General features: G+C 36.9%; 2 protein-coding genes across 4 annotated transcripts; both read right to left on the reverse strand.

The window, feature by feature from the left end:
- Positions 1-298: 298 nt before the first annotated feature.
- On the reverse strand, positions 299-5,495 carry LOC110785706 (squamosa promoter-binding-like protein 2). Of its 3 annotated transcripts, none has more exons than XM_021990195.2 (6): positions 5,280-5,495; positions 3,601-3,728; positions 2,659-3,384; positions 2,366-2,502; positions 1,387-1,638; positions 299-972 (listed from the first exon to the last, which is right to left on the reverse strand). In XM_021990195.2, the coding sequence occupies exons 3-6, from the start codon at positions 3,315-3,317 to the stop codon at positions 659-661; spliced, it is 1,362 nt and encodes a 453-aa protein (XP_021845887.1). In that variant the 5' UTR covers positions 3,318-3,384; positions 3,601-3,728; positions 5,280-5,495; the 3' UTR covers positions 299-658. The 3 variants fall into 3 exon arrangements, with proteins under 3 accessions (XP_021845887.1, XP_021845888.1, XP_021845885.1); XM_021990196.2 differs by lacking the exon at positions 5,280-5,495 and adding an exon at positions 4,078-4,566; XM_021990193.2 differs by lacking the exon at positions 5,280-5,495 and adding an exon at positions 3,827-3,983.
- Positions 5,496-20,035: 14,540 nt separating this feature from the next.
- LOC110785690 (4-coumarate--CoA ligase-like 1) lies at positions 20,036-24,339 on the reverse strand. The gene is made up of 6 exons (XM_021990174.2): positions 23,784-24,339; positions 22,298-22,888; positions 21,499-21,700; positions 21,044-21,189; positions 20,858-20,925; positions 20,036-20,607 (listed from the first exon to the last, which is right to left on the reverse strand). The coding sequence occupies exons 1-6, from the start codon at positions 24,207-24,209 to the stop codon at positions 20,376-20,378; spliced, it is 1,665 nt and encodes a 554-aa protein (XP_021845866.1). The 5' UTR covers positions 24,210-24,339; the 3' UTR covers positions 20,036-20,375.
- Positions 24,340-26,281: the final 1,942 nt, after the last annotated feature.

A 26,281-nucleotide genomic window follows, 5' to 3' on the forward strand; every position in this document is an offset into this window, starting at 1 on the left:
TGAGTTTGACTCTTACAAACGAGTCTACAAATGGGTCAAAATAGGAGCCTTCAATGAATTTCCAAGGAAAATCTTATAAACCACTATATATTTGGATTGATAAGAGATCGGAGAATCCAACACTTTTGAATGTAACAAAGTTCATATAAAACCACTATATATTCAATCGTCACATCATGTTTCGTGTTAATCGTCACATCATGTTTCGTGTTGGATGATCAGAGGATTAAAACACTCGACAATTGACACCCTCCGCCAACCAGAGTGTCAAAACAATATACTCCATAGCACACAACAGTTACCAAATCAAGATATACTGAAACAGGTTACCGAAAACTACGAATAAACACACAAAAGCATAACATGTCCAAGTTTCTAAAGTTGATGGTTCATAGAATAACCCGACAACCCTACATCTTCTTTGGGTTACTACTACTACTACTAATGTAGTTGGTAAACGAGTCTTGAAAAACCAGACAAGAACCAATTGCCGGAAACCTCACCTACAATCATACAGAAAATGAGAATAGTCTGCTAAATTTTCAGAAAATATGATAAACCAGCAAGCTCAACACCTAACCATATAAAACTCCATACACTTAATGGTCTAGGATTAGGAGCAAATTACTACTACTAAGACAGACAAATAAGCTGCAATTTAGTAGAGATAAAAGCTGGAATCATTCGGCGCTTTGAACAACTGGAAAGTCGATCCATGACTAGCTGAGGCGGTTGGCTGATCAGCAGCTTGCCAGAACTCTGACGATGAAATGGACGGGCCACCGAGAGGCAGAGGCATAGACGGGCTACCTAAAGAGGCGGTGTGATTTGTGTGCATAGGATGATGGTTTAGTGCGGAAGGTTCTGGGTTGCATGATGAACCCCATGAACTTGTTGACAGAAGAGAGAGAGCACGGAAATCTTGAGCTGCACCCAAGTTGTTGGATACTGGTGGCACCGACACTGCTACACCTACATCATGTATACAACTCTATTAGTCAGTCAACTCTGTTAGGTTTGGCGAGGAATGAAAAACAATTTTCCATAACTATCTCAAAGGTGGAACCCACTTTTCCACATTTCCTCCTTTTTTTCTTTACCTCCCTCTCCCTTCTTCCCCTCATTTCTCTCATTTTCTTTCAAGGAACCAAACAAAGAAAAACTAGTTTGGAATTGTGTTTTCCATTGCACTGAAAAAAGAGCCCCAATGTTAACCCCTTTCCCCAGCAAAACCGGCGAACAAAGTTAGGGGGTTATTTACAGCTACACCCTTCAGTTGTACCTCAGAGCTAAAAGATGAAAATCTCAGTTCTGTAAACTAATTACTTGTAGGATAAATTTAAATTTAGATAACGGAAATCTAACAAGAAAAGTATATATATATACCTCGATGGAAGACATCACCCTTAGATGGAAATAAGTGAGGAGAGATTTTGGTTTCCAGGGTTTGCAGTCCATTATTGTGGGTTGAATGCAGCAGCTCATCAGTAGTATCAGTACCCCCGGATTTTATGGTTGTAAAAAAACCAGGTTTTGCCAGCGTAACCACCTTGGATTCGCTTCCACTATTCCAGGTATCATGCCTACTCTGAAGCATTGGTACCTGGTCGAAAGCAAAATTCAGCTGATTCCTACCCTCTGCACCCATCAAAAACAAACCATGTACTTCGTATTAGTTAAAAAGTATCGTGTCACTCGCTATTAACCTGCCTACATTTTCAAACCTACTTAACAGATCAGCACATTGTTAAGTTGGGCCAGACATATGTGGGACCCATCAAACCAGTCAGCGACTCAATGAGGTCGGGCCTAGAAGGTGATCAGAGCTAACAAAATATTCCTACAAAGGCCAATATGACAGCAGAAAGTTCTGAGTGATAAATCTGAATCACTTGAATCAGACATTCCACAAATTATTAAAAGCGTGCCGGGGAGAACAAATCATTTCTAAACAAATGACTGCACATGGAATAAATTGACTTATATTACTCGGATTGAGAGCATGGACACGGACGGGTTAGAGAAGACCACAACTACACACAAACACAAAGACTGTTGTTAACAAGAGCTAATATGAGACACTTACTGAACATGCTTAATAATGGGAATCAGGAATTTAAGATACACCATCTGCTGTTATATACTCCATATGCAGTACTTGAGAGACTACTTACACGTGTACTTGAAAGATCACACCCAAACATAAAACAGACTAAAATGGTCATAACTGATCTCCAACAAGGGAATCCCCTTATGAGAACTATTCACATACTAGCAATGAAGAAATTGGAGAGCTATATCGCCTATATGCGCATGTATGACCATGAAAATCAAAATTAAGGGGGAAAAAGGCTGCAAACAATACCATATAAGGAGGATGTTAGCCTCATCGAGTTGAATTGGATGACCTCTGGCTTTGGCTTCCGGCGACGTGCATTGTGATCAGAAAGACGCCTGCGGCAGCTTCTCTTCTTTTGGTCAAACTCCGACATCCCGTGGAACCTTCAATTACAGGGTCAAAAGTTTAGTTAATTGTTTTGTGATCCCACAAAATACCCGCAAAAGTTTAGTTAATTATGCAAGCTCCAAACTAGAAATGCAATAAACAGAAAAATAAAAAATAAAAAAATACTATTCCCGGCTACCACGGAAACTTACCGGCTGCACTGTTGACAAAACCTTCGTTCGAGTCCGTTTATAACAACCTTTGGGCATTTTGAGTGGCTTTCACAAACTCTATGCTTCCGGTGGTAATCTTTAGCAGAGGAAAGGTCAAGATTACATCCTTCAACTTGACAACGTGGACTTTCTGTACCCAGAGATGAAGATTTGGATTTCTTTGCTACAGAATCAGGCGGAATACAAGAAGTTCGAGCAGTATTATTATTCCTCGCATTGCTGACCCCAGAAACATCTTCAAAGTATGTCCTTTTCCCCAGTTCCAGGGCAATCAAAGATTCACCAGAAGCCACTGAACTTTCTATTGTTGTCCCAGAATTATTAACCAAATCTCTCTTGCTTCTAAGATCCTGTTGTGAGAATTGGTTTCCTTTGATCTCTCTATCTGTGGATGAATCAACAGAAGCTGATTTTGATGAAGAAGCATATCCCAGATCAGAACCAGTACCACCATCACTACGACCTCCAGAAGAATAGAATGACCCGACTTCAAATCCTTCTATTCCCTCGATTTCAGACTCTACTAACTGCAATTTTTTTGGTGTTTCGGTTGCTTTTGTGTTGAACATCACTAAGTTTTCCCAGTCCCACAAGAAGGGGCTCTTTGCATTCAATTCCATCATCGAAATCGCACTCATGAAACAATCTTGAAAAGCAGATTAATCCTGAAGCTACTGAACAAGCTAGATCTTTCGGCTATTTATACTGCATATCAATGGAAATTAAATTGAAGTTACCAAAAAGAACAAACAAGATCTTCAAAGTTTCTCAACAGGTCATAGAAACAGCTTTAAGTGAAAAGTTGAGCAACAAGAAAAGAAACAGCAGAACAAATTTATGTTTCAGACAGGAATTAACCATTATAATCGCAACAACGGTATATCCCTATAACCAAACATCAATTATCAGGATAAGCCATACCTTTAATTCAAATGAACACGAGCAAGAGTACAATCAGCAGTTGTGCAGCACAAATCCCTCATGATCGACGCCTCAATTCTTACCAAAACTTCGATTCATCGTAGCATTCAGAGACGGCTTAAATGAACCTATTTACAATAAACCCACAAAAACAAAGGTTAATACAGTATAAGAACACAAAATCAAGGTATAAAACACAAAGTCAATATAAAACAATCTACAGTACCAATCATTTTCTTCAACTTTTTTTCTCAAAGTTCTCAAGCTGAAGTACAATAAGAAGATGAATTCTATCCTATCTTCTTAAGAAAACCTAATTTCCCTGTTCCACAACTGCCAGCCATAACATGACTCACTTTCACACTTGTGGAAAAGGTACTACTTATATGCAAATTGCTATGTTTTCGTACTCTTTATAACCCCATTTATAGAAATTTTACCATTCCTAATTAAACCTTTGAAAGATGACATTTTTACCTCATTTTACAGAGAAGAGTTGCCTCACTTGTTTCATTTTTCCAGGACATCCAACCCCCACAAACTTCTCTTTCTCTCTCTCTCCAATTATTTGTTGCAACTAGTCACCCTACAATTAATTGATAGCTTTTTTTTTTTACCTTTCCTCCTTTAGACTTTAACTACTCCTTAGGATCAAGTGATCAACTGATATTTTGAAAGAAATGTGGCCTATTATAGTGTGACGTTAAGAGTGATGAGTACTACCAACTAAAAATCAACCACCAAACAAAAAAATTAACCCTTCACTTTTTCAGGCAAATAAAATAAAACAGGATGCCCACCAAATCATTGTAGATCTAAAATGACCCCATCTTCCAAAAACCCTAATTGATTTTTAAACCTCAATGACCCATCAACATTATTAATCAAACAATTACCCTTTCTTGAGAAACCCAATTGACAACATTAAAGAATGAACAAAGTGGATTCTTAATTTCATATTTTATGTTTTAAAAATAATAATAAACATATTACAAGGTGAGTTTGATCTTTCCCATAAACCCAACACAAATTTATTTATTTATTTCTAAAAAAATAATACTAGTCAAAAGTCAAGTTCCCAGCTTTTGGAGAGAATAAAAACCCATCACACGTTCACGCAAATCATCGTTAAAAAAAAAGATTTACAAAAACCCAAATTCTGGGTTTTGCCTCTTGCTCAACTTCAAGAGCTTCAATTGGTTTTAAAAAAAATATTTATTTTATTTATTTATTGACTTGGGGAAATCAAAGGAGAAGACGCGAAACGACATCGTTTTTCACTCATATTTCTTCATAAAGTACCCTAAATTCACAGCAATCGATGAATACAACCCAGAAATCAAAATTAAAAAAACTAACAACAAAATTCAGCTACTTTCTTCTGGGTAATTTTGACCAAAATTGGAAATGAAAAACAAAAAACCAGAAAAAATGTTTAGGCCAAATGAGAAACTATCTCAATCCATCAAATCTGCACTGAAAAACACACTGAAACAAAGAACTAGCAGAAGAATTACAGAGAATAAATAAATAACCCAAAAAAATTACTCATAAATAATTAAATAAATATATAACAGTAGAATCAATACGAGTAGTACTTTATTAGTTTAATAAATAAAGAAACAAAGAAGAACAACCCAAATTTAGAAAAAAAAAATGAGTAACCTGGAAGTTCTTACCTTTTAGCTAAAACCCCTTTAGTTCTCTCTCTAGAAATCTCATCAATTTAGGGAAAGTAAAGCACAAATGAATCTTACCCTGCTTTTAATTTTCTGGGTTTATTTAATAATTACTGTTTCTGTAAATTCAATCCCACTTTTCACCAATTTCAAGAAGACGCCATGAGAGAGAGGAGAGAGGAAGAGAGAGAGAGACAGGTGAAAGAGAATTATTGGTTGGGGAGATTGTGTGAGGACAGCTCATAATAATCATACAATTGGTGTGTGAAATTAGATTTTTTTTAAAAATAAAAACAAAATGCTAGTAACACTATTTTAGCTTGGACTATAATGTTGTCACGCATCTAATAAAATTAGAACGATTCTATTCATATAAGTAAATATATCTCCCTCCGTCTTTTTTTGTTTTTTACGTATTCCATTTTGGGTGTTTCATTTTGTTCTTTACATTTCCTTTTATATTATCACATAATGCATTAATATTCTATCAAAATTTATGCCCAAGTATTATTTTAACCAATTAAATTCATTGGACATTAAATATTTCTCATTTTCCCAATGTCAGATTTTTGATAAAAGTGAAAACATTATAAATAAACGTAATTTTTCTTGTTTAAATAAAAAAAAGTTGAGGAATCTCAATGCACATTAAATACTCGTCAAATCGCGTGAAAAACATCAAACGTAAAAAACAAAAAGAGACGGAGGGAGTACTTAATAAGTTGTACACATATATTTTCATCCGGATAAAATATATTACTCGATAGGTTGTACTCATATCGATCCAATTATAAAGAGTTAACACCATGATTGGGGTCCAAGTTTTACAAAAAATCACCAATTGGGATCTCACATTTTTTTGGTCAATTATTGGGACCTCATCTTACTTTTTTTAGCCAAAGTTAACTATGGTGGTTAAAAAAATGTTAAGTCATTGGGTTAAGAAATAAGAAATATAATTATAACATTTTATTTTTGTAAAAATACAAAACTAATTTAATTAATTAATTGTTATTCTTACACCTCCAATATCCCCCTCTTGAACAAACATCATCGGAAACTACCAACACCACATTAATTTCTATTTTCTTTATTAATGAAGTTCGTCCATTATAGATTTATAGTTCACAGTTCAGCGATAAATTGATAAAAAAAAATGCTAAGTAACTAATTTCTAATATTTACATAATTTTACTTCGAAACCAACAAAACCAAAATGTTCCCTTGAATGTTTTAACATAGAGCTATAAAATGGGCCATGTCAAGGGCGGCTCCGGCCCAAACTTAATGAAATTGGTCTGTTCGGGTCATAAACAAGTCATATTTAGTCAGTTCAAGTGCCCTATTTAGCATAGCCCAGCCCGTTCCGACCCATGTTTTTTTAAAAGAAAATGAGTATACGAGTCACATCCTAAAAATACTTCGTAGTCTGTATCAATCTATCATACTTCTCATTGTATGTCACCCCTTTAAAAGGCATCTTCATTTTAAACAATGGTCGAACCTCATTTTACTTTCAATCACTTTACAAAGTATGCAAAAATTTTGCTCTCCTTAAACTGATTAAGGTATAAACATCACGAAGTAAACATAAAAAATCAAAATCAAAAATCAAAAATCAAACAATAACAAATCGATCAAAATCAACACAAAAACAATAAAATTTAGCAGCATTATCATACAAAATCACAAAATTAACCAATTCAATCATCAATCTCACAAAAAATCACAATTTAAAGACGAACAAAACAAAACCCAATAAAACCCCTAAAAAAATTGGCAAATAATACTACTTATTAAGTCATAACTCTTATAATTTATTTTTGATTTATTTTATTAGTTTGAATAGTCAACCTTGAGTTAAAGGTGGGTTAAACTACCAAAAATCTAACCTTAGGTCCCAATTATTGACCCAAAAAAAATGAGGTCCCAATTGGTGATTTATTGCAAAATTTAGACCTCAATAATGGGCTTAACTCAATTATAAATGACATGAAAAAAAAAACCTACCGCATTTAGAAGTGATAAACAGACATCGGGCTAATTGGGGTTGCTCGACCTTGGACCTTGGCTCGTGATACCTTCGTACAGAATTTGGGTCGAAGTCTCGAGCATTTTCGAGCCTAAATCTTAAAGTTCAACTTACCATAAAGCTCAAATTGAGTTTAAAATTTATACAACCTTGAGTATTGTTTAAACTATAACTATTTTATTACATTCTATTATTAATATACTTCCTCCATTTTTTTATTATTGCACCATTTTTCTTTTTCGGAAGTTGCATATTAATTGCACCATTTCCTTTTTTAGTAAGTTTACTTACATGAAATGATATTTTTATCCTTGTATGGGTGGTGGGGACCAAACCCCACTTGTTCTTTACCAACAACTTGTACTTAATCACATGGGTATTTTTGTCAATCTCTCACCTTTTACCACCTTTCTTAATTCTTGTGCCCAATGTAGATGGTGCAATAATAAAAAAAAATGGAGGAAGTAGTAAAATTAACGAATTATGAACACAGAAGAGCAATTATAAACAACATAAATCCCTCTATTCCAATTTAGAGTACCCCTATTAAATATACCTCATCTATTTCATTTTACTTACCACACTGAACTTTACATTGTTCACATATTTTACTTTGCTTATCTTATGTATTCCGTGATTAAATAAGGAAAAAATAGTCATGTGAGATTTTGCTAGATTTGTTTTAATGTATATTTTCAAAATATCATCTTTGTCTATTCTTTACTTATTGATAATTAAAAACATTAATTGTTGATGTCATGCACTGACAAACGTAAACACAAAGGGTCATTTGTCACATTGAATAATTCAAGACAGTATTACTTATGAAGTTGTGAGTTTATTATTTTGACATTTTGAAAAAAATACAACACTTTTTTACAGGTCCATGAGTATATGTGTATAAAGACAATATGGATAAGCCGATAAGGCTTGGGGGATTTCTATATTTAGTATCCCAAATGCCTACTATGCCATTCTAGTCCAAGGAAGTGGATGCAAGAGTTAAAGGGGTATTCACTCAATTGTGTACTAGTACAAAAACAATATTGTGATGGTTTGAGGGAACCAAGTGTATTATTACGACACGATATTATTTACTCCCTCCTTCCCTTAATACTCCCACCGGTTTGACCGGTGCGGAGTTTAAGACATTTGAATTGACTTATTAATTTAATGGGTGTTAGTTGATAGTGGGGTATTTTTTTTAATATAGTTAGTGGGAAATGTGTAAGAGGTGGAAAGTGGTGAGTGGGGGTGGGAATTTTTAAATGATTTTTTTAGGAAATAGGGGTGTAGTGGGGTTAGTAAGTAAGTGTGAGAAATAATATAATATTGATATAAATTTCCATTTATAAAAGCGGTGCAAATATTAAGAGACGGCCCGAAAAGGAAAGCGGTGCAAGTATTAAGGGACGGAGAGAGTATACAGTAATATATGTATTATGCTCCGTAGTATAAATAAGTCACAAAGACAATATAAATTATACGGAGAATAGTGAACTTAAAATTATACGGAGAAATAATATAATTTGAATTGACAATATAAATTATATGAAGTATAAGGGAGAGGAATTCGAACCTAGATTATCTACCTGAAAAGTTTGTGCAACCTCAATAAGAATAGTGAACTTAAATTTACTCAACAAACTTGCCCTTTTAAGACTTTGTACTTTCAACATTTCATGGTCGAGGACATTTTTGTCATTTTAGTTTCTATTGATTTTCTTTTTTTCTTTTATGAAGAAAATGGGAGATATTCAGGTGTGGGGGCCTTCACTGTAAAACCAAAGGGATGCAAGTTGCAAAAGCCAAAAGGTGATTGATTGAGAGATGGGAAAGGCCGAAAGGTTTAATAACAGAGACTCAGAAAATAAAAATAAAATCATGAAATTTGTGTTGAATAAGATGGTGACATGTGGAAGAATCATGTGTAGCTGACTCATATTGTCAGTGGCTGTGACTCACAGCCTCATTTTATTTTATTTTTTCTTTTTTGTTCATTCTTTTGGGTGGTCTTAATTTTCATGGGACACCCTAAAAAAATTTAAATTATGATTATGGGACAAAACTCTTTCTAATTACTCCCTCCATTTTTATTTAAGTAAAACACTTATAGAAACATACAGAGTACGAAGTAGAGTCATAAAGTGAATAATGGATGGGACAATACTCTTATTGCACCGTTTTGACTGAACACGTTTGTCAATGCACAACTTTAACCACCAATATTTTTAACTACATATTATAAAAACTTATAAAATATTAATATTTTAAAAATGTATATTAAGATAAAGCCAACAATATATTATATACTATCATTTGTTTTCATATACTAGAAATAAAATAGATTCAAAGTAAATTATGTGAATAGCGCAAAAAGTCAAAACGGTGCGATTATTAAGGGACAGAGGGAGTAGTTTCTATAATTTTGCTAATTGGCAACACCTCACATTTAAAACATTGGTTCCGCCAAAATAAAAGGCGAAATCCTCGCCTCAAGTGGATAATTTGTAAAATAAACAAAGATAAGTAAGTTTGTCTTAAAAGTATTGTCAGAGTTAAACTTGGTTACCTTACATATTGAAGGAAGTTAGACTCGGTTATTCTTACTGTATTACATATTGAAGGAAGTTAATGTTAAAAAGTAAGTGTGAGTAATTGTGTCCCGCATGGAAAAATAAAGTAAAAAGCTTATACATAGTAGTTTATACGGAGTAACCTTAGTGGGTTATTCATTCTGTTTCCCCCTTGATTCCCTCGTCTGTTATAACAGTTATAATCCTCGTGAATGCCTATTTCCTTATCATATTTTATTGTCAACCAAAAAATCACGGTCATTTACCAATTTTCATGAATTTCATCTTTAAGGTTAACCAAAGAAGCAATTATTTTTCGTGTATTATTATTCCAATTCAGTTGATTAATTCTAATTACATTGTTTGTTTCGTCCATAGTTGTACTCCATGCCTATAGGGCTATAGCTTATCTTCATTGCTTTCTGGTGTTTCCAAATCTTGCAAAATTTGGTGGTACCACCTAGAGCTGTCAAAACAGGTCATCGGGTCGGGTTTGGGTTGGGTCATCTCGGGTTTCGGGTCATGATCAGGTCGGGTCGTGTCGGGTCAATATTTCATTCGGGTTGAGTTCGGGTTCGGTCGGGTCGATTTCAGGTCGGGTCATATCGGGTTTTTTCCTATCCCGGGTTCAGGTCGGGTTCGAGTCGGGTCACATTTCGGTCAGGTTTGATTTCGGGTTCGGGTCTTATCGGGTCGGGTTTAAGTCGGTTTGTAGCAGATAATTTCGAGTTCGGGTCTTATCGAGTCGGGTTTAAGTCGGTTTGCAATACAGTTATTTTCGGGTTCGGGTCTTAGTTTGGATCGGATAATAATCCGATCAAATAGAATTCAGATCGGGTCACTCTCAGGGACGGGTCAAACTCGGGTCTGATAATTAACCTATACATTTTAAGGATTTTATATTCTAAAAAATTTTGTTTAACTTATTTTAGAGTTAAATTTTTCAATATTTAGCAATAAATAATTAAAATAGATATATCAATGAAGTTAATATTTGGTCGTGTCATTGATAACTCGGGTAAATCGAGTAGCGGGTTCTCACAGGTCGGGTCAATAGCAGGTTTCATCGAGTTACAATCGGTTTCGGGTTGACATCGGGTCGGGTATCAAATCGGGTTCGGGTCATTGTTCGGTCGGGTCAGTTCGGTTATCGGTCATTTTCGGGTCGGGTGTCGGGTTCGGGTTCAGGTGTTACAACATCGGGTTAAAATCGGTTATCGGTTTTTTCGGGTCGGGTACAGGTCGGGTTTCGGGTTACCTATTTTACCGTAATTTTGGGTCATGGTCGGTTACAAATTCGGTCGGTTCAGGTCGGGTTTTCGGGTCGGGTCAGTTTTTGACAGCTCTAGTACCACCTACAACTCATTCATTTTTGGTTGCAAAAGTTTGCACTTGTACTAGGTCTATATTTCTTTCCATATATTGGATAACTTATTTTATTAGATTATACAGTACTTCGTACTACATTATCACTCTTCTCTGACCAAAAATAGTGGTCGTTCCTTGTGTTTAATCTCATCCCGGGAATTGTACGGACATACAACTCCACTGGACGACTAATGTATTCCCTTCGTATTTATTTAAAAATATATTTAGTCAGACACCGGTATTAAGAAGAAAAATTGAATGAAATAAAATAATAAAATAAGTGGGGTGGTCTGGTAAATATTTTAATAAATAAAATAAGTAGGGACCGTGTTATTTTAAGGGGTGGGGGTGGGGGTGGGGGTGGGGTGTAGATATATAATTTAAATAGATGGTGGGGTTGATAAGTTACTAAAAATGACAATTGTATCTCTTAAATAAATACGGCCGGAAAAGGCAAGTGTATCTCTTAAATAAATACAGAGGGAGTAATGCTGCAGTGAGGAAAAAATATTTCGTTGTTAGTCAGGGGCGGATTCAGAAATTTATATATGGGGTCTAAATAAATTATGATTTTCCTTTTAGCGACCGTCTTCTTGTCGGAGTTTCCTTAATTACCGCCCAGGTGAATACTGACCGCCCTTTTGCGACCGTTGGCGGTCGCTAAAATATTTACCAACCGTTTTTCGTGTTTTACCAACTATTTTTGACGGTCAGAAATTAATCAATTTCTTGTAGTGAAAGTTGAAAAGTAAATAGTCAAAATATTATAAACACCGTGATAAAAAAAAATGTAAAATTTAAAAAGTTTAATTTTAGGTTTTCATAACAATAAAACTCAATATCTAGTCCAAATTACTACAAACACTTGGCGCGATTTCGGTTTAAAATGAAAAAACAAGTTTTTCCTACTTTGAAAGAGAATTACTTTATTACATAATTGTCACTCACTTGTGAGACATTATAAATCTATATACGAATTAATTAATTAGACCTCTAAAAAGTTCAAATTAACATGCAACTATAGAGGTTATAACATGCAATTGTAAGGTGGCCGTGATCATGTAAGTTTGACACATATTTTGGCAAAGATATCAATCAACGAAGGTGCAACCTTTGCTACATTTACTCTAGCTTTTTTTTTTTTTTTTTTTTTAAAATTTATTATTATTATTATTATTATTTTTATTATTATTATTATTATTATTATTATTATTATTATTATGAGAAAATACCAAAACGTTACAAGCTTAACAAGCTACAAAGATCAAGTGAGCTACAAGAAGTTGGAGGGTAGCCGAGATACAATCTGGGCCCCCACTCCTCTAGCTATGGCGAACCCGATCCTGCTGAAAATGTGGGCAGCTGCCCGCGCCTCAATGTCTTGAGCCCTGGAGTACGTCTGGACCCGCTTCAGCAAAGAAACAGCCCCTTTCTCTAATTCCCCAAAAGAAGAGAAGGAAAAAGGAAAGAAACCGTAACCCAATGCCCTACACCGTGCCGCATACTTATCCACCTTCCGCTGCGCTGCAACAGCCACAACCCGACCCGGAACGAAGCCTGACAACCCCGATTGCGTCATAGGGGAAGACCCAGTCAATTTAACACACACATCTAGACCGCCATCCCATGAATAAAGCAATATATCTGCAGGACGAAGAGCTCCATCACCCTCACTAGTCAGCCCAACATCAACCTCCTTGCGAGCAGAAATCCCCGACCGATAGCAAATATCCAAAAGGGTATCACGAACAACATTATGTCGATGTTTGATACCCACAATCCCAGCACAAGACACGGCATGATCCCCATAAATGTCCCCATCAAAAACCCGAGAGCAAGCAGAACACGGCGTCGAATCAGAAAACAACGGAATACCCAACCGATAGCAAAGAACCGAACGATAAGTCTTACCGTTCATAGTCTGGCTTAAACCTGAGATGGGGACTGCCCGCAACCAAGCTGAGGAGTGATCCCCCTGCTGTGATTTCCATAAGGCAACATGACGTGAAGATAAGGAGTAGGCGGATACCGCATCAGCAGTAACCTTCGTGAAATATATGTCTGCCAATTTCTTCATGAGTGTGGGGGCAACGATCTCACTAGGGCTACTCATAAGGTCGGTATCCACGGTCCTATTAAAAAGACCAAGAGCATCCTCAAAGGCCGATCCCCGACCATCAACACCTGAAAGCCGAAGAAGCGAATCCTGCAAACCAGAGGACTGCAAACGGGATGCAAGAAAAGCATAATGCCGAACATCACCAGCTGAATAAACACCCAATCCTCCATAAGAATAAGGCAAGGTGGCAAGACGCCATTGCCAGTCACCGAACCCAGGTCCCGAAGCAGTCACGATACGCTCTAAAGAAGCCCGAAGAGCCACATCAAAGGATAATTGGGCTGCTTCGAAAAGATGAGGCGGACAAGTGCGCATAGAAAAGTAGAGTTTAGAGACTCCAGTACACGCACGAAGAAGCAACAACTCACACTGGGGATCATTAAGCTTAGCTACAGCATCCATCAACACAACAGTCTTCGACACACGCTGCGAAACCAACTCCTTACAAAAAGAGGAATCCGTACTGACTGGACCACCAAGCAACTTAACACCAAGCGCCGGACGAGCAATATCTGAAGGAAAGACACCCTCTAGACGACTGCGTGGGTCCTCTGAAGGCCAGAAAACCTCTGTCTTTTCAACATTAACATGGAGACCTAAATGAGGACCCTCCTCCAAAATCAACTCCAAGACCTCTCCAACCACCAAAGTGTCACCAACGATAGTGCCATCGTCCAAGTACCAAGCCTGAAGAGATAGATCAAAAGAGTCTCTGATTCGACACACCAGAGGATGTAGAACCAGAGAGAAAAGCAAAGGGCCGAGAGGATCCCCTTGCTGCACACCTTGACAAGACCACAATGTATGCTCCCCATAATACAGCCGCGCTGGAGAAGAGTAGCAGAATTCAACCCAACGCGAAAGAGCAGGACAATGTAGCCGAACCTCACGCAACAAAGCCGATCGATCAACTAAATTGAACGCATTCCGAAAATCCACCAATAACATAGAGAGGCCAACATCAGTCCCACGAGCCTCAACCAAGCGATTGACAGCATGGAGAATAGCCTCACCACCTGCTGGAACCCCAACTCCAAACTGAAGCCCTCCGAAGTAGTTTCCTAAACGCGGACCAATCAAAGCAGCCCCGACCTTAGAAACAAGGCGCCTCCACATAGTGCCCACAGCAATAGGCCGAATACCACCACCAGGCTTAACAAGTGGCGTAAGAGGAGCACTAGCAATATATCCCCCAAGCACACCAGGACACTTGTCAGCAAGAAAGAGATTAACTACCTGAGTAATAGCATCCACCAACTCATCAGAAACAGCTACAGCAGCACCACCCAAGCAATCCAAAAGGTGTTGAGCACGCAAGCCATCTCTACCGCACGAAGTACCCCGCGGAAAGCCCCTAATCTGCTCCAACACAACAACGGAGGTAGCAGTCAGATGATGATCAACAGGGATATCCGGTAAGGTAGGGTCCGGAAAGGAAGGGTGTTTTGCTTGCAAATCTGCCAGAGTAGCATCACTGTAAGGGGCAAGACCTGAGGACGAAAGAACTCTAACCGCAGCAGTGTAGTGACCGTCAGAAATCTTTCTCTTGCATTGCTTAATATTACGCTCCACCAAATCATGGTCTTCGTCAACATCCAATGGAGACACGCTGGCCAATGTGTCGATAACAAGTTGCTCAGAACCACCAGGCTCACCCCAAGAACGAATAGCAGAGGTGATACTCTCTTCCTGTCGTCGCCGCCTAACACCAGAGGAACACTCACGATTACTTCGCGGAGAAAAATTCGAGAACACACAAAGAGGCAACACGAGCAACTGAACCCAACAAGCGATGTCATCTGGTCTGCAAATCACCTTATCAAGCGCCCCTTTTAGAACTCGCGAAAAACCCAAACGACATTTGTGAGGGATGGATTTCACAGAACGCAACCGCTTAGACAATAAAGTGTCTAGAAGCGAAACATCAAAAGAAAAATGATGTTCTCGAGTCGCATCAGAAGAAGACAGCTCGACAGTAGGAGCTTGAGGCTTTTGAATACCGTAGAGAATAAAACGAATAATACCATCCCCAGAATTAGGTGGGTCCACAAAAACAGTACTAGAACCACTGCCATGTCGACACCTAGTACGATGAGTATGTGTCTTGAAACAATCTCCACACAGCCAAATTCCCATACGACGAAAGGTCACCTCAGCCGTAGAAAAAACCTGCGGATTGGTAGTAAGGGAATGACGGGTTACATCCCGCACACCAGAACAACAATGACGATCCCGTAAGTGAGTGATCAGAGAACTCCTTACCATACCACGCCCACCTCCATCCTGGCACCCGTTAAGACCCACAAAAGGGCAATGAAATTTCTCCACGGAAGCCGCCATATGAAAGCACTTCAACCGCACTGAACCTGAAACCTCCACCAAGAAACGCAACCTCACAACGCACCAACCACACAATGCCACCAAACACAACGCAGCACTAAAATAACACTGAAACAATACACCCTCTGACCTCAACAATATCAACACACTACCACGCTGAAACGAACATCAACAATCACAATGCCTTGAACACTGCCGCAACAATCACACCAAACACCAACGGAACTGCAGCAAGAAACACACCAACACCACCAATCACACCAACACCGACAATAACACCAACACTGCAGCAATAATCACTCCGAAAACCTGATCAAATCACCAAACTGAACCTCGAATTGAAACTGAACTCACCAAACTGACTGATCCTGCCGGAGACTGAAAACGCCGGAAAACAAAACTGAGTGAAACTGAGGTGGCGAAACTGATGCCGTGCTGTACCACCGGAAACTGAGTGATAACGCCTGCAAACACCCGTCAACTTGAAAAGCTGCTTGAAAAAACTGCTTGAAGGTTTAGAGAACCACCGACGAACACACTGCAAAAACCACCCGGAACAACCTGCAACCACCGAAAAACCGTCGAGACACGACCACCGGAACAACGAACGCCGATCAAACAAACACGGACCTGATCAAAACAAACAACACCGTCGAACGAAACACCGCACCCTGCGCACTGTTGCCCGAAACCACCGTCGCCTGAAACCACGACCACCGTCGCCTGAACCACCGAAGCCTGACCCCCCGGATTATGGACGTTGAAGAAGCCCTCATAATCGCACCCTTACTTTATTATTATTATTATTATTATTATTATTATTATAAATTTCGTTCCGCACTTTTATTGTATGTCGAAAAACAAAAACAAAAATTGTATTACACACGTATTAGGGTCCTATACTTCTATAGTTCTATGCGTGATTTTAGATACGTGGTTGTTTGATTCTTGTTGTTCTTACCATATGAGTACTTCATACGAAATATATCATAAACATACTCGTGAATTTTTATTACACATTCCTATTATATTTTGAAATGTACAAATGAATTTACCATGCATTAACCCAATGAAATTGACACAATTTGACTTATCACTACTATCACATCTTCATCTGATCGGATTTTGTTATTTATGCAAAAGTTAAATTATAGTCATGTGGATTCTTGTTAAATCATTATTGATAAATATTTTCAAAATATTAAAAATTTATAAAAAATATATATTGACAAATACGACCAAAAAAATGTATCAACTAAATATTATAATAACGGGTTAACCAACATAAGTTGGTGGAGTTGGTGGGGAACTCACCTTGTGACTTGCAGGTCACAAGTTCGAGCCCCATCAACTACAAAAATGCTTGGGAGTGGCTCAAGCGATGACCTGCGGAGCTGAGCTGGTTAACCTATGCTAGATGCTGGTTCAGTTAGGGTCCCTTCTTCTTATCTATTAAATATATATATATATATATATATATATATATATATATATATATATATATATAAAAAATAATGGATAAAGTAGTTACTACTATTATTTCTCGACCAAGATCACATGATAGTATTAAAAAAAAAATCAACACATAGCTCTCTTGCCTTCCTCCCCCGATCCCCCAAAGGCCAAAACACAATGAGAAGTTCATATTAGAAGATTCACCTATAAAGTATTATAGTGCATGTGAAAAGGTAGGTATGTCAATGTAATAATGTGCTTTAGTTTCATGTAGTATTATATATTAACTTTGATATAATTATTAATTAATCAACGTATAATAATATTAATACAAATATTAAAATCAACAAATTGGGCAATTGGCTAATGAATCTTTCTTTCTCTTTCTTATTTTTTATTCTTTGATTTAGGATGGAACAAATAATATCTTAGGTAAGTACACTTTGCTTATGATATGTTAATTTAATTTAGTAACCTGTGATAAAGATTGAAGACCTTGTTTACCATAAATCACATATGGAGTATTCAAATTCTCCATCTTCTACATGAAATGCCCTTGAACCTTGTTATTCATTAACACAGAATCGCACTGAAAATTAAAACATACGTAGTATAATACAAATAGTTATGCAAATAATAAAATCGATCAACAAATTGGTTAATGAATCTTTCTCTCTTTTTTATTCTTTAATCTAGGATGGAGACATGGAGTAAATATTATCCCACGTAAGTACACTTTACTGATGATATGTTAGTTTTTTTTAGCCACTTATGATTAAAACTGAAGAGTCTTTGTACGATAAATCACACATTTAAATTCTCCATTTTCTATTTGTAATTAATGCCCTTATGCCTTATCGCTCATTTGCACATAATTGTATTGATAAAACTTATAAAAATAATAGGAATGCAATTATAAAAATCAACAAATTGGCAAATGAATCTTTCTCTCTCCATTTTTTAAGGATTGACATTGTTTAAGGATGGAGCAAATATTATCCTAGGTAAGTACACTTTGCTGATGATATGCTTGTTTTTATTTTAAGCAACTTGTACTTCCCTTCAAAGTTTTTCGCCCAGGTTTTTGGAATTAATTATTGTGCTATTTAATTATGATTAGTGGGATTTAATTATAATTATTCCCACATCAGATTAGACCTGCCAAGTATTAATTAATTCTTAGCCCACTGTTTTATGGGCAGTATTCCCCTTTTAGCTCATGCAATTAGTCTCCTAATCAAGATATGTTTATCAATTATTAATAAAAATCAACTTGTATTAACATATTGCTATTTTTCTAATTAATAATAATAAAAAAGAATCTCATCAAATAAAGATTTTCTCTATAATGCAAAATTATTTTTGATACCTTGATGATCACAATTAATGTCGAGTGAAAGCTACACATTAGCGTGACAAAGGTAGTTGTGGACTGTGGTTTACTAAAGATAGAACTGGGCCCGTGGGCCTGGGTTAGGACATTATGAAAAAACACAACATAACACGACGCGTTATTGTGTGTGCTAAAACATAAGTTTAACATGGGGCGCATTTGATTTAGATATGCACGCCAGACACATGACACATAGCCACATAGGCTAGAGCCGTGCCTAAACTTCCATTTTGAAAATTTCGGCATGTTCCTAATCCGCCAGGGCTTGGCCTAAACAAACTCAAACTACACGGGTTTAGCATGAGGCACGAGCTAATACGACCTACCTCCATCCTTAGTTGTGACTAGAGTTGTTCAACGGGTCGGATTAGGGCCACACCGGACCGAAACAAAAATAAACAGGCCTGGACCCGGGCCTAGCTTAATTTTTGTTGGGCCGGGCCGGAATCAACCGGGCTAGGCCGTACTGGGCTTTATTTGGGTCTATATGTTCTTCAAATGGCTTTACATATGAACAGTTCGGACTGGATTTTACAAGTTTCTAATAAGTGACATTTTAAATGTGACGTTCAGCAACTAGGCCTGGTTATTGGTTCAATAAGGACCATTAGATTAATAAGATTAGCGGCCACGATTATTTCCCAACTCTTACACAATTCAACTTGTGACAATTGAATTGAATTACATGCAAGCCTTAAACTCCCTTATGCTACCCATGATGATTGGGTTAGTCCTTAATCACGTGGAAACAGTTCTAATTAATTACATAATCTTTCCTTTACACTACAAGAAATTGTACTATTAACGACGGGAAATCCCGTCGCGAAAGGCCAATAATTGTTGATTAACGACGGGATTTCCTGTCGCGAAGCCGTCATAAAAGGGGGCCGTCGTTAATAGAAAATCCCGTCGTAAACCCGTTATAAATCCGTCGTAAAAGACATTTACGACGGTTATTCCCGTCATTGTTTGGTTGTTAGCCCCGTCGCAAAAGGCTTTTGCGACGGGGTTTTTGACCCGTCGTAATTAGGTTGTCGTAAAAGATACAAATTATTGTAGTGTTAATCTTTTCTTCTTTGGGCTAATAATGTCAGCAACTTAGCAAATGTGGTAATGATCCAGGTTGATTCCTCCCTTTTCGCTTTCTTAATGTTTAATTATTCGGTAATTAAGGTTTAATTAAGATGCCTCTTCCTAGTATTGAAAGGTTAAGATTCACTTCTCGAATTGGCAATTAATCAAACAATAAGCCATCATTCACCCATTGGCTTTCTAAGACAAGTGATGTCTTGGCCTAGTGATTAAAACTGAGGGTCTGTGTACAATAGGTCTCAGGTTCGAATCTCACTGTCCCAATTTGTAATTTATATTGCCCTCGAAACTCATTCGCACACGCAAAAAAAAAATAAAAATAAATAAATAAATAAAATAAAATAAAAAATATTGGCTTTCTAAGTTTCTAGTAAGAAAATATTGACTTACTCAAAACAGATAGATTTCGCTTTATTACCATTGATTCGCGTAAATGCTCCAATTACACGGAGCATCTATTATGCACAAGGTTCCACGACTCCTATAGTTTATTAGTTTCTTCTCACATACTCAACATATGAGTATGTGAAATATTGATTTTAATTTAAATAATGCAAATTCTAATTGTTTGTCATTTTTGACACAGATTGAACCTCTAATAATTAACGATATAAACTTTTGATAAATCCAACTTCAACAAATTAAGTAGTAGAGACGTTCAAATCAGATCTAGCGTATATCTCTGTAGTCTTATGTGAAACGTAGTAGAATTTATTGAAACTTATTTGACGTTCGCCTTGATCTTTTCGGTGATCTTCTCTTTAAGAATCCTTCTCATAATCTTCCCGGACGGCGATTTCGGAATAGTTTCCATAAAATGAACCGACCGAACACGTTTATAACTTGCTACATTAGATGCAACATAGTTCATTATGTCCTCTTCACTCTCTGTCGCGTCTCGGTTGATTACGACACAAGCAGCGGGAACCTCCCCTGCATCTTCATCTGGTAATCTGCAAAAACAAAAAACAAAAGACATTATGGTCGGCACATGTAGTTCACACGTCACTAAAGGCACATTATTATTAACACCTACGAGTAGACATGGTTAAGAGGCAGGGTGGGTTGGATCAGGGTCTGTGCGAGTCAGGTTAGGTTCTTATTGTCCTAAAACTATTAACATGACTCTAACCCTATACCGAATATATCCATTAATCATTATGCTACTCTGTCCAATAACTAAGTCTAACTACGAGTACTTACGGGATAACGGCTGCATCTTCAATTGAAGGGTGAGACAGAAGAATAGCCTCCAATTCAGCAGGAGCAACCTATAAAATCAAGATCATACACCATAAGATAATACTTCGTATAATATAATCGACACATGTAGTTCACATGCTGTTAGCCATATGTTAGGGTATATATGCAAGTCTAATTAAATCTTACTTGGAAGCCTTTGACTTTAATTAACTCTTTGATACGATCAACTATAAATACATCTCCATCATCATCTATGAATCCAATATCTCCAGTATGAAGCCATCCATCCATGTCCACAGTTTGTTGAGTCGCCTCGTCGTTCTTGTAATAGCCTTGTTACATATATTCCCAAACACGATCAGTTAATATTATGATACGACTTACTCTAATACGGGTGACTGTGATAATCACGCCGTTCTTGCAATAGCCATGTTACATTTTATATTCCCAAACACGATCAATTAATGTTATAATACGACTTATTCCAATACGGGTGACTGGGATAACCTCGTCGTTCTTGTAATAGGCTAATAGCTAGCCATGTTACAATTTATATTCCCAAACACGATCAATTAATATTATGATACGACTTACTCTAATACGGATTAATGAGATAATTAATTAACTTGTTAATTATGTACCTTGCATTACACATTGGCTTCTTGCACATAGTTCTCCAGGGGTGTTCTTAGGGAGGGACCGGCCGGACTCGGGATCGATGAACTTAACCTCGATGTTTGGTAGGATGAACCCTACTGAATTCCTCTTTGCAATTCCACCATGCTCTTGACTTGGTTCAGCATGTGTTAGTGTTATGCAACTATGCTCTGTAAGTCCATATGCCTAGCAAAAACAAACACAAAATTAACCCTTAAATCATCATTTTCAAAGGCGAAACCCTCACCCCCTAGGCCCCACCGCTAGGCAACTCGAGCATCGCGGAGGAGGTAAGTCTAGACTTGATCATCTTGAATTTGGCCCAAAATAGCGGTTTTGGCAGAATTTTTAGGCAAATTTTTCGGATCCAGACCAATTTTAAAAGTTTTTAGTTGGATTTTGGGCAACTCAAATTAGAATTTTAGTTATAAAATCGATCAAATTAAAGGCCGCTATTTTGGCCCAGATTAGTGGTTTTGGTTAGGAAAAACGGCCCAAGTTTTGGCCCGCCCTACCTAATGGGCCCAAAACCTGAGTCGACCCACATTTTGATAAACTTAAATTAGAATTTTAGTTGTAAAATTTGCCCCAAAAGCCCACTATTTTGACCCAAACTAGTGGATTTTGGCTAGGTAAACCAGCCCAAAGTTTGGCCCGCCAGATATATTGGGCATAAAATTTTTGGATCATGGCTCAGCCCGAACCCCGAGTCAACCCGCCTTTTGATCAGGTCTAAGTAAAGGCGTAAAGCGCAACATGTGACTCAATCGTAATTAATCATACCTCTTGTACTTGAACACCAGGAAACTTCTTCTCAAAGGCATTAAGGATTTCGGGTGCCAAAGGAGCGGCCGCAGTCATAATCGCTCGAAGCTTAATCTTAGTAAGATCAAACTCATCCACAATAGGATTTTTAACCAAAGCAAGTATAATAGGTGGCACAATAGGTGCAAAATTAACCTCATAAGTTATTAGGGCATGTAAAAATGTCCTTAACTCATACCTACCCATAACAACCACCTTACCCTTATTTCTAAGGGTAGCACAACATATTCCTGTGATACCATATATGTGAAAAAAGGGCATTAGTCCAAGGATTGTGACTTTCCCTATGGTTTCTTTAGGGACACTAAAGAGGGTAGAACACAGATTAGCGACTACGTTACGGTGTGTTAACATGACTCCTTTAGAAAGTCCCGTTGTTCCTGATGAAAATGGAAGTGCACAAAGATCGTTTTCATGAATGGGATCAGAGTCGAGGTTGATTTTGGTCTTGTCGGCTGCTTGGAGGAGTTCTTCCCAATAGATTGCACCTGAATTTCCTCCGATTTTTACTTCTCCTAGGATTATTTTTGGTAGACTCAAATCCTTCACCTGTTATACAAGTATAGTACTTAGTGTTAGTGTGTAGTTTCTACTCAAAATCAAAATGTTATGTTTGCAAAAGATTGCCAAATGCATGCGCATCTATACTACAAGAGTATGTTTTTCATCCGAAAGAATGTTAGGCGATCCGCCTAGGAACACGGTCCGGTTTGACACCAAACCGTAATTACGTTTCGAGACATTTTTATAAACCAAACCGGACCATACAAGTCCCTAAACTGGATCAAAACTTTGGTCCGGCTTGGTTTGCGGTTTATACTTTATTACGGAGAAACAAATTATGAAGGTTCACTTTTCCATTAGAAGGTACGAAAGAAAATGAGAAATTAAAACCTACGAAGTAATTTCTTGCTAATTTCTCAAAATTATAAAAAATAAGTATTTAATAAATTATGCAATTAATTTCAAATTATACTTTTTTGTGTGTACCACCCGGTTCACCCTTAGGGCCTAATCCGGATTCGAGGCGAGTTTTGAGTGGATAGGTTTCAGTCCCCTCCCAATTGTCGTAGTGGGGGATCGAACACGGGTCCTCCCTACCAAGTTCAGCCTCAATCATCACTTAACCAACAGACAATTGGTAGAAATTATACGTTATATTTTAATAGGTTTTGGTTACAGGTTACTGTGTTAAGATGTACATTGTATTATTAATACGGTTTATGATTTGGTTCGAGTTTTATTTTTAAACTAAACTGTATTTAGCTAAAACTATTATCCAAACCAAACCAAAACAAACCGTGAAATAAGATTTGGCCCGATTAAAACCAAACTCTGGACAACCCTAATTCGGCCCATGTTTTCTTTCCTAATATTTTTTTTTTATTTTTTACTACTAGCCTTCTCATATACTTTGTAAATGATCATTTATCAACTCACTAACCTTCTCATATATGGTACCATTGGTAACAATAAGCTTAGCATCAGCCGCCTCAACTTGCTTACTAATTTCCGACGCATGAGCAGCCGGATTCACACCGGAAAACACACCGCCGGCAGCCATAATACCAAGAGCAACAATTGCATATTCTGCCATATTTGGTAAGATAACAATAACAACATGTCCTTTTCTTAGGCCAAGTGACCTTAATGCCCTTGCAAACCTCTTTGTATCCCTTTCTACTTGACTATACGTTAACTCTTTTCCGGTCAACGCATCGACAAATGCCACGTTATCGGCGTACAACTCCGCGTCTTGTAGGACAAAATCCGGCAAACTAACGTTTTCCGGCACCTTAACCGCCTTGAACCGGCTTCGGAAAATGATCTCTTCTTCTAAGGGGACTTGGTTTACCAATTGTGTTCCCATTTTTTATTATTTATTTTGTTAAGAGTTGATTTTGCAAGGAATTTGAGAAGTTGAGAAATGGGATTTTAAGGAGGGATTAAGTTGTGGAAACGGGTAGTAATTAGCTTGAAAAGATTATATGCATGTTATAATTAAATTAAACATGCATATTGTTAATGTTTACTAGTTGATCAAATTTCTACCAATCTTTAATGCTAAAGTTGAATATGTTATAGGTTTGGAGATGATATGCATGTTATGAGTTAGGTGGGCGGGGTGGGAGTTGTGGACGATTTTGAGCATAAAGTTTATATGGATTAGTAGTTTAAATCTACGTTGCATGGATACGTGATACGTAGAAACGGGAATCAAAGGTTGTTATCATAGGACGATAAGTATCGAAACATGTTTCGTCGTGTTGATGTGTCATGGTTAGATCCATATTTTTGTCGTGTTCGTGCATCAGAGTTTTAAACTCCATCATGGCACCAAAAAAAAAATGCATCTGTTGTTCAATTCCATCCTTTTCAGTGTTTACTTATTTACCTTATTAAACTACTCCCTGAAATATTTCTAAATTTTATTAAGCAAAATAAAGGTGATGTGATTGGTGACAAAGATAAATCAAGGCACACGTTAAAGATGGGAAATGATTTTGAGGGGAAAAGAAATTAAAAATCGTATGCTTGAGCTCATCATATGATTTGGGCTTTTCTTTTGGTGAAGTAATATGGGCTTTTCTTTTGGTGAGATTATATGGGCTTTCTTTTGGTGAAGTAATATGGGCTTTTCTTCTGGTTTGATAATATGGGCTTTTATTAGTAGCTTAAAATTAATGGAAAACTGAAATATTTGGGTCGTATGCCCATAGGGCCATAGTTTTATGTCTTTTTGATGATGTTATGAAGTGGGCTAACTGGGCTTAAACATTAAACACACTTGTCCAGTTGTCCATAGATACTATTACTAATTATGTCATTACACACATTAATTATTTTATGAATAATGTCAGAATTTTAACTTGCCCACCCCAAGTAGTCCCCAACTAACCAACAACTCGAAACCACAATTTGGATTATACACTCGGGTGCACAGTGCTTATTATGTACCATGTTGAACATTCATTGAAAATATAATGAACATGGAGAATGATTTCAATGTACATGTTATAGTGAAATATTTAAACTATACGAAATATGTTTTATGGGTTTAAACTATATGTTAATTGACTATATGTTCTTTGGACATGAACAATATGTTCTTTGTATTTGAACTACATGTTCATTCAAAAACAGGGTGCACGGTGAGGTTTATGCACCCGAGTGCATAAACCATATTTTGCTCGTTTTACCTTATTCTCGAGTATACTTTGACTTAGGTTTACTAATAAGTTTTTTTTTTTTTTTTTACTCATTTTGAACGCTGAGGATGTTACAATATACGAGGTGTATAATTCGCTCAAAAATATACGGAGTACTTCATGTTAGGTGTATATGAATTAGGGAATCAAATAAGCTAAAATGAACACATACAAAAGAATAAGATGGAGGTTCTCCTACGAATTCTTAGAGACTTGAGAAATTATCTACAATGATAAACTCATTCCCATGGAAAACAAATCTAGTCAATTATTTGTGTTAACATCTATGGATTGAGATTGGATTGAATTAAAACTAGTATGTGTTAAAATTCTTCGTTCAACAAAAAGATGGGTTGATAACTCATGCATTATGTATGCTTTTTTGACCAAATAATTGGTATGTAATTATGCCACCCACATAATAAATCAGCCACTATGTCAAATCTATCATGACTTTTCTATGTTCTTTGTTTTCATTTGATTAACGTTTTACTAATAATCCAAATGTAAAATAACTCCTTTAATTTACCTATATATCGCAATTAAAAATTGATCTCATGTCCAAATAATACATAACTTCATAACTTTGATGATATATAGTCAAACATTATTGAGACCGATGTATGTTATTGATCGTGTTAGCTAGGCTTTTTAATGTATATTATCGGATATATTTCCACGATGGGCCCACCTACAACATGCACTAGGCTATTGTCTCGGGGTAGCTACTTTG

Source organism: Spinacia oleracea, chromosome 1, assembly GCF_020520425.1.
Source record: "Spinacia oleracea cultivar Varoflay chromosome 1, BTI_SOV_V1, whole genome shotgun sequence".
Lineage (NCBI taxonomy): Eukaryota > Viridiplantae > Streptophyta > Magnoliopsida > Caryophyllales > Amaranthaceae > Spinacia > Spinacia oleracea.